The sequence below is a fragment of the Procambarus clarkii genome, chromosome 61 (genome assembly GCF_040958095.1).
Source record: "Procambarus clarkii isolate CNS0578487 chromosome 61, FALCON_Pclarkii_2.0, whole genome shotgun sequence".
Lineage (NCBI taxonomy): Eukaryota > Metazoa > Arthropoda > Malacostraca > Decapoda > Cambaridae > Procambarus > Procambarus clarkii.
Window position 1 is genome coordinate 5,702,277 of NC_091210.1, and position 11,672 is coordinate 5,713,948.

Here is an 11,672-nt window from a genome sequence, read left to right on the forward strand (position 1 = left end):
CAGTGGAGAAGGAGGCTTTATCATTATTACTAGCTGTTAAAAAATTTGACATTTATCTATCAGCCAATACTGTTGAAGTGTTTACTGACCACAACCCCTTAACATTTATTGCTAGCATGAAGAATTCCAATCAGAGAATATTAAGGTGGTCTTTATTATTGCAAGAGTACAATCTGGTCATCAAACATATTCCAGGAAAATTAAATGTAGTAGCAGATGCACTTTCTAGATTGCCAAAAACCTGGGGTGACTTAGGGTTGTACTATTGCTCAGAGATGTTTATATTACTGTGTATCTAGTGTTTATTATATATCATTTACTGTTTCTTTACAATTACTATGAAATCTGTTTGAGGTGTTAATTTTATGTAAAAAAAGTGAAATTCCTATAAGAATTTTTCTTTTTTTTTTCTCCATGGCTTAGGAGGGGTGTTACGAACCTTACCTCCTGTGAAGGTTGGTTTCGGTTGTAAAGTGTTGGTGGACACAGTGGCAAGTGTTTATTAGTATAAATCCCCAGCTGAGATCAGAGAGGCCGCGAGTCATCATTCCCTGGAAACACAAACCGTAACTACCCCTATTTTCCGCTTGTTACAACTTGTAATAAAGTTGTTACATCTTGGCTTAACGTGTTTATGACGTATTAGAACGTTGTTACAACTTGCAATATTGGTTGTTATAACTGGTTAGGAGGTGTTAAAACTTGTTCGAACGTTGTAGCAACGTCGTAGTTCCGTTGTGTGTTTGGCGGGTTATTACTCCGCCCAGTAAAGTAGTGCCTTCTCAGCTGGAGATCATCAGAAATAATGTGAACTGGAATAGCTTAACTATGTAAGGAAAAAATGGACTCTATAAAAAAGTATGCTTGGGGAATATAGTAAATAAAATCATTAATGTGTTTGATAGCATACGTAAGGAATAGAGTATTAAGGGGCGATGATGCAAGAGAGGTGGACGCCATCTTGACTGAAGGGGGAGGTGTATCGCTGACGACCGTTCCTGCTGTTTGAGGGGTTTTCTCCGGCCGTTCAGTCAGATAAGCCTATCCTTGTCTATATCCAGGGTTGCAAAATTGGGTAGAGTAATATTACAGAAGTTGGCGAGGTTTTATAAGAGTCCAGTTTCCTAGAGGCAAAAATATATGTGTCGTTGGATGATAGCGGTTTGTGGCTGGGTGCACGACACCAGGTATGGGACAGTGAGCTGTGGGGTGGTCAGAGCCACTTGAGTTTATAATACATAGTCATCTTATGTTGTGAGGAAAACGCCTTGTTAAATGTATTCCTGTGTAACTTGTACGTATAAATTTGTGACTTGTGCACTAGGCTTTTTCCCTTTCTCCTTTCACTCCCTAGACAACAGTGTAAGGACCACCACCACCAAATTCTCACTAGCTCCCTATGACAACAAAAACGTATCACTACTGATAACATCAGTAAGACACAGGCCGTGATATGGGGCTATGTGGTGTATGAGGTAGAGAATGGAATATGTGGATGAGAGTGGATGCGAGTAGTTGAATATGTATGGGTGTTTCCCGTAGAGTTCATCCTGTGTGTAGATAATAGTTTGATTAAAAGATGTGAGTATGTATTGCTATGTAGAGGGTGTGGGTAGGTGTGAGGGGGTCCCAACATATGTGGATATATTGATGGGGTGGGGGGAGGGGTGAGGGGAGCTTCCCCTCGGCAGGAGAGTGTTTAGTGTCATTTGTGGTTTTTGCGGTTTTGACAGCCATTATTTTTCTTCGAGGATTGCAGGTGTGTTTGGTGACGATCCATGAGGAGAATAGTTGCGCCATACACGGCAGGAAGTGTTAATAATTAAGTGTTTAATTAATTCATGAAGTGTTAATGAGCTGTTAATTCCAGTTGTGGCAATGATCGTTTCTTTAATGGTGCCACTCTGGCCTTTGATGTAAGCAAATTGGCTAGCCCTTTTAAGACTAGGTAAGCTACTGTGCCATAAGCCTTTCCTGAGGCACCACAGAATACATGTAGCTTAATTGGTTCCTTTTCATTTACTGTGTTCCGAGGGAACTTGACAGACTCTAGGACACTTAAATCTTTCACTAACCCTTGCCATTTTTCTTGTAAGGTAGGTGTTAGAAGATCATCCCAGCCTATCTTTTGTTGCCAACATTCCTGCATTATCAACTTCCCATTAATTAAGATGGGACTTAATAGTCGAAGGGTTTGCTGACTTGTGAGAGAAATTTTCTCATTGTTAGGTTGGTGGTATTTGGCTGCACCGACTTGATTGTCAACTGATCTGCTGTCATATCCCATTCGACGCCTAGTACTTTTGTCTTCTCAGGTACATGGTATCGGGAAAATCATTTTCGATCAGTTGATTTAATTTGGCATTGTTGGAGATCCACGACTGGAGAGGCATATTTGCTCCCATTAATTCTCGATTGGCCTCGTGGTATATGTTCAGCAGTTTACTCTGACTGTTGGTTGTTCCTTGGAAATTGTCCACGTACAAGTTATTGCTAATTTCTGTTTTATTTGGGCTATTGGATTTTTTCAAGTGCATGTCTAAGGTAGCTTGAAGCAGAAATAGCGGAAGACGTGGTACCAAACAAAACAGACGCAAACCTGTAAATGATTAATTCACTGTTTGGATCATTAGGATCCTTGATCCACAGGAACTTTATATAGTTACGGTCTTCTTCTTGGAGACCTAGCCGAAGGAAAGCTTTACTGATGTCTGCCGTGTATGCGTAAGTCCCGATGTGGAACTTTAACAGCACATCGTATAGCCTTTGTGTCAGGTTAGGGCCAGTTTGAAGGCAGTCATTTAAGGAAACACTACTCTGCTTTGTCTTAGCACTGCAATTAAATACTCTCCGTAGTTGGGTAGTAGCTGAATTTCTCAGTACAGGGTGGTGTGGCAGGTAGTGTCCTTCCTTTGGGTTATCATTTGTGACAACTCCGATAAATTTGTCATCGAGTTGCTTCTTGATTATTTCATGGTACAATTTCAAGTTCTCAGGATGTCTTTGTAAGAGCAACACCTGTGACCTTAATTGGTTTTGTGCCATAAAATGGTTGACGGGTAGCTGAGGGTGATTCAGCTTCCATGGTAACTTGACCCAGTATTGAATATCTCTGTAGATAACTGAGTCCAGGTATTGTTTGTAGGTCCAGTCATCATCTGGACTAGGTTGTTCAGGGACAATGCCTAGAGTTGCCAGGTCCAATAGTTTATGTACAGGGGGATCAAGCTCATCCTCGGACATGTCTCTGAATTGTAGTGGAGACTGTTCTCCTAGTAATGCAACCATTACTGGGTTGGCATGTTGGTAGTCTACAGGTGTGGGTTGCTTCAGCTGTAATACTGGGCCTGTTAGCAAATAGCCACCTGCAGATTGTAACAGGTTCATTCCCTGTTTTTCATCCTTTCCTTTGATAAACTTATGGTAGACATCTGATCCCATAAGGATTCCAGTATTGGAGAGGTTGTCTAACGTGATTTTGTCAGCCAATTTGATTCCCTTTTCTTCCAGGAATTTGGCTGTTGTCCCTAGACCATACACATACAGGTCTGATGGGAATCAATCTACTACAAGAGGTTGTATCGTTCGGACGTAACCGCCTAAACGTACTTTAGGTTGTACTACCATGAAGACTTGGGCTCCTGAGTTAGTCAGGAATCCAGCTATGTCTATTCGTGTCTCTTGAACAGGTTTGAGTTTCAGGGCATCTACCAACTCCTTTGAGATAATATTCATTTGGGATCCTTGGTCAAATAATCCGCGTATGGTGACCTTGAACTTTCCATTTTAATGATCAATTGAGCAGTGGGTAGACCTGATTTATGATCAGACCTTGTTGACAAAACACTTATGTCAGGTAGTATGGTACAAAGCTGAACTGAAGCAGAAGTTCCTTCCTCCACCTGTGGTTTGGGAGACTATGTACTTGAGTCTCAACAAAGTGCTGTATGGTGTTGACCATGATGGCATCTATTGCAGGAGCACATTTGAGTTGCACAGGTGTGAGAATTATGTGATCTTATACACCTGGTGCATTTACATAACTCCTTGAGTCATTTTATACGGGTAGAACGATCAGGGTAAGCTTTGCAGGTGTACATGGTATGTTGTTCTTCACAGAACACACATGGCATCCAGACATTAATAGCATCTTGGGGAGTCACCGTTTTCGGTGACACATTAACTGTAGGTTTAGAGGGACCCACTGCATATGTGCCCACACTGCCCTTGTTTCCACTTTGGGGAGGGGGGAAGATGTTTTAGATTTATTTGGAGTGCTGTTTGTACTCTGTTGTTTACTATTAGTGGCCAAAGAAGGCTTAGATGTCATTTTCCATCTGTATTATCTCGTTGTCTTTCTATGATGGAACACAAACCTTCTGTTATCTCCTTTACTGTTAGAGAAGATTTGTTATATAAGACAAACAACTTATCCAGTACATCACTGGGTAATTTGCATCTCATATGAACTTGGATTATCCAGTCCAATTCATCCAGATTCACTTTATTCTTAAGCGTCTTGAGCAAGGACTCAAGCTCCACTCTAAAGACTTGGAGTGAATCAGCTGATCCATCTGGAGGGGAAATATCTAACAGTTTCTAGGTTAGACGTCTGATAGTCATTTCTGGCATAGCATAATTATCCTATATATAAGGAGCTGTACTGCGATATCATAACCATCATCAGTGAAGGTCAAATTACAGACCACTTTTAACGCTTCATCCTTTAAGACAACTTGTAAATATGTAAATTTTGTGGTCTTTGCTATAGTGGCATTAGAATCCACTGAATGTAACAAATTTGTTCCAGAAGTTATCCCAACTCTCATCCTCAGTCCCAGAGAAAGTTGGGAGACTAAGTGATGGTAATTTGACTTCTAGTTGTGTCGGGTTTGGGGAAGATGTGGCTGCAATATTTGTAGTGGCCTTATGTATGGTTATTAACTTTACAAAGTGTTGTAACTTTGTTTGTATTTCATCTTCATAATCTGCATTTTCTTGTACTACAGCTTCCCTTGCATCTTGATCTCTGTTAGTAGCAGCAAGTACATCCTGATATTTCTGGTTTTGCATTTGTACATGCTGATATTAGCTCTGTGCAACCTTATGATGGCCTTCCAGTTCTACATAATCAACTGGAGTTCGATTACATAAATCATCGCATTTTTTGATCTGTCGGGTTAAGTGGCCCTTCATACCAGTGAGGGTCGCTTTTACATTTTTGGCAGTAGACATGATGGCTGTATTTGCCAGCCGTGCTGCAGATGTACTAGTGCTAAGCCTTCTTGGACGTTGATTTGGACTGTTTCTAGCACTTGAGCTAGTTGAGCTACTAGTTTCCAAACTAGAGCTCTTTATCATTTAAAATACACATTATATAATCATACACACTATAATTTGAGTGGTAACCTTGTATCAATGCTGGATTTACCTTAAGTTAGCTCCTCAATTATCACTCTTAGTTGGGACAGAGACACAGGTTAACAATCAAAGGTGAAACGATTATAGTTAAATTATTATTATAGTTATAGTAATATTATGTAGACAACACAACTCGGGTTGTCTTAAGAAACTGAATAAAAATATTTGCTTGCTAGGTTGAAAAATAGGTTCAACTCTAGACATGTGTAAATTCTTACCCTTACACCAGGTTAGCACAATAAATTAGACTAAGTTGCTGTACAACACCAGCATAAAATGTCCTACTCTTGTGTAAGAATTGTTTGTAAATAATGTGACATGCAGCAACTGTTACAGTAGTGGTGTAATGTTAAATATTATGTAATGTTTATGTAAACACTTAAAATTATATATACATATATGAGTAAATTAATTAGCCTCTTATCAACCTCGTGTAATGAAATGCACAATTGTTATTTTGTTTCAGACCTCAGAAAAATAATAGTGCTTGTTGTAAGTTCTGTTCACTTGTTAGCAGAGATTGAAAAAGTTATGCAAGAAAATTGTATAGCAGTGTCTTCCTGCAATATTTAATGTATATGTATATATGTGTAAATATTGCACTAATGTTTATGTAGATCGTAATCAGGATCTTGTATCTAGCTTCAAAGGACCAAAATTTTGCGGGAAAATCCTAGCAAGCTTTAATTGTTTTTATTCTGTGAATATTAAAATATTTACTTTATTTTTATTTTTTTAATTGACTTTAATTTTATATTATTTTTATTTGATTATTTTTCTTCTGAGTTAGTTCTTAGTTCTTAGTTAGATAGTAGTGGACTGTATATATTCTAATTCAGCCTGCAAAAATATTTCACACACAGTTGGGGGGGACAATTTGTAGCTTAAACCACTTGGAGGTGGATCCTTCATAAACTACAAATTGTTTACCTAGTCCTTGATATATAAATTATAAATCATACCAAATATGGTGGTCTAATCTACTGTAATTATACTTATAGTTACTCTATTAACACTATAAAATAAAAGGTCGCCTTAGCTGATACTGTTGGTGGGGCCTGCTGAGGCTGTGTAATTGTAGCATCAGAATTGGGTGTGGCCCTGTGCCTCAGAGAGCCACACAATGGCGGCTGTCTGGAGGCCTACAAGGCTTGATGTACAGCTAGTGGCTGCAATCACAGTTATATTGGTCTGCTTAGTTTCTTGTAACTCCAACTCACAATTACCTGCCGAGTATAAGGAATTAATAATAGTTCCCTAAACATATAAGTACAGGTATGACATGGACTATGTGTGTGTAATGCTGAGTAATTTCACCTTGTTTGGGGATTTAATCCTACGTCTTAACGAAATTTCCTGCAATAATAATGGCCAGTATTAAATGCAATAGAAATACCAAAAATTGTTCATCCCTTTGTTCATGAGATCTTCGGTTGGGGGAATCGTAGAGGATCCTGTGTTGAAGCTCAGAGAAAGAAAATTTATGTGTTGTAAAATTTGTCAGGGAGTGCTTACTCACAATGTTTACAAGTTGTTGTTGTTGTTGTTGAGTTAGGGGCGACGACGATCGTAGGATCGGATGCGCCCCGGCGTACCCGTGAAGGGTGAATCGCAAAGCCAGGAAAGGCGAAATGCCAAGCCAAAACGCGAAACGAGTGACGCCAAGCACTAGAAACTAATACGCCACACGGCAAAGCTACGCACAAAGGGAGAGGCAGAAGCACAGAATAGAACAGGGCAAACAAACAGCCAGAAGGGCACACAGCATGTCAGAGCAAATGCACAGGAAATCAGAGTACATACTTGCCCGGGAACTTAGCCCGCGGGAACCTTACATTAAATGCCTCCCAGAGCACCCATTGAAAAGGGTCTCGTCCATCCACCGGGGACGCCATAACATCCGGAACCGGGGCAACAAACACCTGCAAACTGGGGACCCAGATGGTAGTACTCATGAGGCGAGAAGTCGCCACTCGCCCCCACAGGAAGGGAACTTGCCCCCCACGAAAGCACTTCGGTCCGTCAGACAGCAGTAACTCGGCAATCTTCGACCAGTGACCCGGTGGCATCACAGACGCCGGCAACACCTCGCCTAGGGCCCCAACGCGCACCAGCACCACAGGGGTACCCGCTGCCCCGGGCACACCAGACGACAGCAGGGAACCCGGACGGCGCGCATCCTTCCGTAACGTCACCACCAGGCCACGCCCAGCACCAGAGTCCACACCATCCCTGGCAGCGGAAGCCACCACCCCCCACTGTGGAGAGTCCCCCGGTGGAGAAAGAGCCGAAGGCACGTCCGAGACACAGGCACCAGCACCGGCAGGCACATGGACCTCCGCCACCACGAACCGCGGAGATATCGACGTATCCGTATCCACACTGTCAACACCCGAAGCCCCACAGTCACTGAAGTCACCAACGTCGGCCCAGGAAGAAGACGAACGCTGGGAACGTTTGGGCACCGGCCGGATATCGTCAGAGCCGGTAAGTGACCCAGAAACACGGGTACCACGAGCCAAAGGAACCGACGCCAGGACGGCAGCAGCCTCTACCACAGGGGGAACCGGGCCACACACAGCAGGAGGCTCCGCAGCCACCCCCAGCACCAAGCACATCCGGGACCCGAGTCACGGACACAGGGCCAGGCACAGCATCAGAAGACGAGGGAGAAGACAGCGACGTCACACAGGGAGCTCCAGGAAGGCCCACGGGAGCAGCCGGGACAGCGACAGGATCAGGCAGACCAACCGAAGGTACCTCAAGAACCGGAGGAGGAACGGCAACAACCGGAGGAACGGCAGGCGCCGCCGGGGAAGCTGCAACAGCAGACGGGACGCACACCTCCTCATCAACATCACCAGAGACTGCCTCCAGAGGGAGCGGCGGGAAATCCTCGTCGCGGAACAAGTTGACAGGAGCAGCAGGGGCCTCAGAGCACCCGGCAGCCTGATGCTCCAACAGGCCACATCGGAAACAGGTACGAGGCTGCCGGGCATAATACACCCGGACGTAGTACCCCATAAGCCGGACAGAAGAAGGTATATCCGACCGCAGGCGCATCCCCAACGTGTGAATGTTTGTACGCCTCCCAGCATACCGCCTCGAGGAAAGTGTGTTCACCCGCACGCTGACAACAGTACCAAACCCCCCGAAGTAACGCCGGAGGAGGTCATCAGGGAATTCCAGGGGCGCACCATGGACACTGACATAAGTCAGGGCACCACTGCAGTCCGAAATCGCCACAGAGCCGGTATCGGCTGGTAACGGCAACGTACGCCCCCCGTACCGACGGAGGAAGTCCCGGTACTCGTCCTCCCCCACGAACTTAATAACAACCCAATGGGCCGTAACTAGCTCCACACTGTAAACAGCTTCCACCGGGACACAAAGCATGTCACACATCACCATCTCGATGGTCGGATAACCAGCCTTACAAGTGAACTTCAGGCCCACGGAGTTCACACGCTGAACAGGAGGAAGATGGCCCCCCATGTCAGAACTGCCACGTCAACGCAGCCAGGCAGGCAACAAAACTGGTAGGGCAGAGACGCCCACACCACCTCTACAAGTTGTTGCATGTACGTGACGTCCTAAAATATTTGGTAGTTCTATTTATGATTAAGGAATAGAGTGTTAAGCTATATTCCTGGTGTTGGAAATTATTTTCAGTCTTAGTGAACACTTTTTTTTATTAAGTTTAAATACTAGACTGAGGTTTAAAAAGAGCTGAGATATATAATATACTTCTTGTATGACGTCACAGAATACCTGTTCTCTTTTTCTTTAATGGGTAACTTATGTTATTATGTGCGTCATGGCATCACCACCAGCCATGGCGTCACGACCAGCCATGGCGTCACCACCAGCCATGGCGTCAACACCAGCCATGGCGTCAACACCAGCCATGGCATCATCACCAGCCATGGCGTCACCATCAGCCATGGCGTCAACACCAGCTATGGCGTCAACACCAGCCATGGCATCATCACCAGCCATGGCGTCACCATCAGCCATGGCGTCACCACCAGCCATGGCGTCAACACCAGCCATGACATCATCACCAGCAATTGCGTCACAACCAGCCATGGAATCACCACCAGCCATGTCGTTACCACCAGCTGTGGCGTCACCACAAGCCATGACATCGTCAACATTAACCATGTCGTCACCACCAGCCAAGGCATCGTCAACACCATCCTAGGTATCGTCACTACCGGCCATGCCATCGTCACTACCGGCCATGCCATCGTCACCACCAGCAATGGAATCGTCACCACCAGCTATTGCAACATGGCCTCCAGCCATGGAATCGTCACCACCAGCCATGGCATCACCACCATCCATGGCGTTACCACCACCCATTGCGTTACCACCAGCCATGGCATCATTACCAGTCATGGTGTAACCACCAGCCATGGTGTCAACACCAGCTATGGTGTCACTTCCAGCGTGGCATCATCACCATCAGCCATGGCGTTATCCCCAGTCATGGGGTCATCACCACCAGCCATGGAGTCATCACCAGCAATGGCGTCATCACCAGCCAAAGCATCACTATTAGCTATCGAGTCACCACCAGCCATGGCGTCACTACCAACAATGGTGTCATCACCAGCTATGACGTCATCACCAGCCATGGTGTCATTACCAACTATGGTTTCGTTACCTGCCATGGCATCACCACCAGCCTTGAATCACCAAATACACACAGGTGGTACTTACTCGTTTGTACAGCCGGCACTCACGCACACACACGTCCTACCATACACTGGCACACTGCTTGTAGGTGGCTAACACAGGCAAATACGAAGAGTTCCCGGATTCTGCCTGTTCCCACGGATTAACGTCGCCGTTGGTAGCTCATGGAGATGTATTAGTAGCTACCGCCACTTTGCCTTTACTCAGCTGGCCGACTGAGCAAAGATTATGTCTAACACAGGCGATGGCTGGATGCAGAATGCCTACAATACAGCTAGGTTCAGGCAAGGTGTCAGCTTCCTGGTCCACCCTTCCTGGCTTCCTGGCCCCCTTGTGGAGGACCGGCTTCCAGGCCTCTTTGAGGAGGACTGGCTTCCCGGCCCTCTTGACGAGGACCGGCTTCCTGGCCCCCTTGACGAGGACCGGCTTCCCGGCCCCCTTGACGAGGACTGGCTTCCTAGTCCTCCTCAAACGAACCAATCAAAGAAAGGCATATAGAGGTCTACCTCCTTGGCCAATCACAGCCTAGCTTCCTTGGCCCTCAAGGAGGCCTTCAAGATGGCCGCCTGCGTTGCTATGGGGACGGGGCGGGTGGCAGTTGGCTCACGCCCCTCAGCTACTCCACTCTGCTCACTTCTGTCTCCTCAACTTTTTACAAATAAAAGCTACTGCTCGCTCTAACTTTTTCCACAAATTCCCTACAATTTGGAATGCTGATGACCTAGGCTCTCCAGCAAGCCATAGAGATAGAAACACGAGTTAATAACCGACCACTTACCTACTTCTCTGGTGATGTTTTGCAGCGTGAACCATTAAGTCAAGCTCATCTGATGTATGGGAGACCTCTCAGCACCCTTGTGTCCCTTATGGACGAGGAACCAGAGGATCCTTCATATGTCCGAGAGAGTGATTTGGTTCAATGTTTCAAACATCTATCAGGGGGTGATAAGTCAGTGGAATGACGTATGAACTCGAGAATACCTTACTGCTCTGAGGGAGTATCATTACAGGTCAAACAACCCCTACAACAGAATTAACTTGAACCCTGGCGACATAGTTCTGGTAGACAGCGATGGGCCACGCTCAGAGTGGCCTATAGGCCAAATAGTCTGTTAATCCAGACCGTCAGGGCATCTTGAGAATAGTAAAAGTAAAATGCCGAGGCAACACTACTCTCAAAACATTAGAGAAATTAGTACCTTTAGAACTGGCAAGAAAAGAAGACGTTCAACTACTTCCAGCACCTGAAGAGCCAGTAAAGGACATCTGTCCCGAGCGGACTGCGTCAAAGCAATGCAAGCTCAAATTAAAGAACCTCTGTAATTCTGAGGGTGAGGAATAAAGATATCGCAGTCTTTACCAGGACTTTGACCCGTGTTCCTCCCCCCCCCCTTCCCTGGAATTATGTCGGAAATCGGACACACATAATAACATAAGTTACCCATTAAAGAAAAAGAGAACGGGTATTCCATGACATCACACAACACGACATATATTATATATCTCATCTCTTTTTAAACCTCAGTCTAGTATTTAAATTTAATAAAAAA

At 45.0% G+C, this 11,672-nt stretch overlaps 1 protein-coding gene across 1 annotated transcript; it reads right to left on the reverse strand.

The window, feature by feature from the left end:
• Window positions 1-9,219: 9,219 nt before the first annotated feature.
• LOC138354077 (mRNA decay activator protein ZFP36L3-like) lies at window positions 9,220-9,585 on the reverse strand. The gene has a single exon (XM_069307792.1). The coding sequence runs from the start codon at window positions 9,583-9,585 to the stop codon at window positions 9,220-9,222; it is 366 nt and encodes a 121-aa protein (XP_069163893.1).
• Between the last annotated feature and the right edge of the window lie 2,087 nt (window positions 9,586-11,672).

What these genes read in the sequence shown, in the direction of transcription:
- LOC138354077 (XM_069307792.1), bottom strand. Translation starts at nt 9,585, where the DNA reads ATGGTTAATGTTGACGATGTCATGGCTTGTGGTGACGCCACAGCTGGT.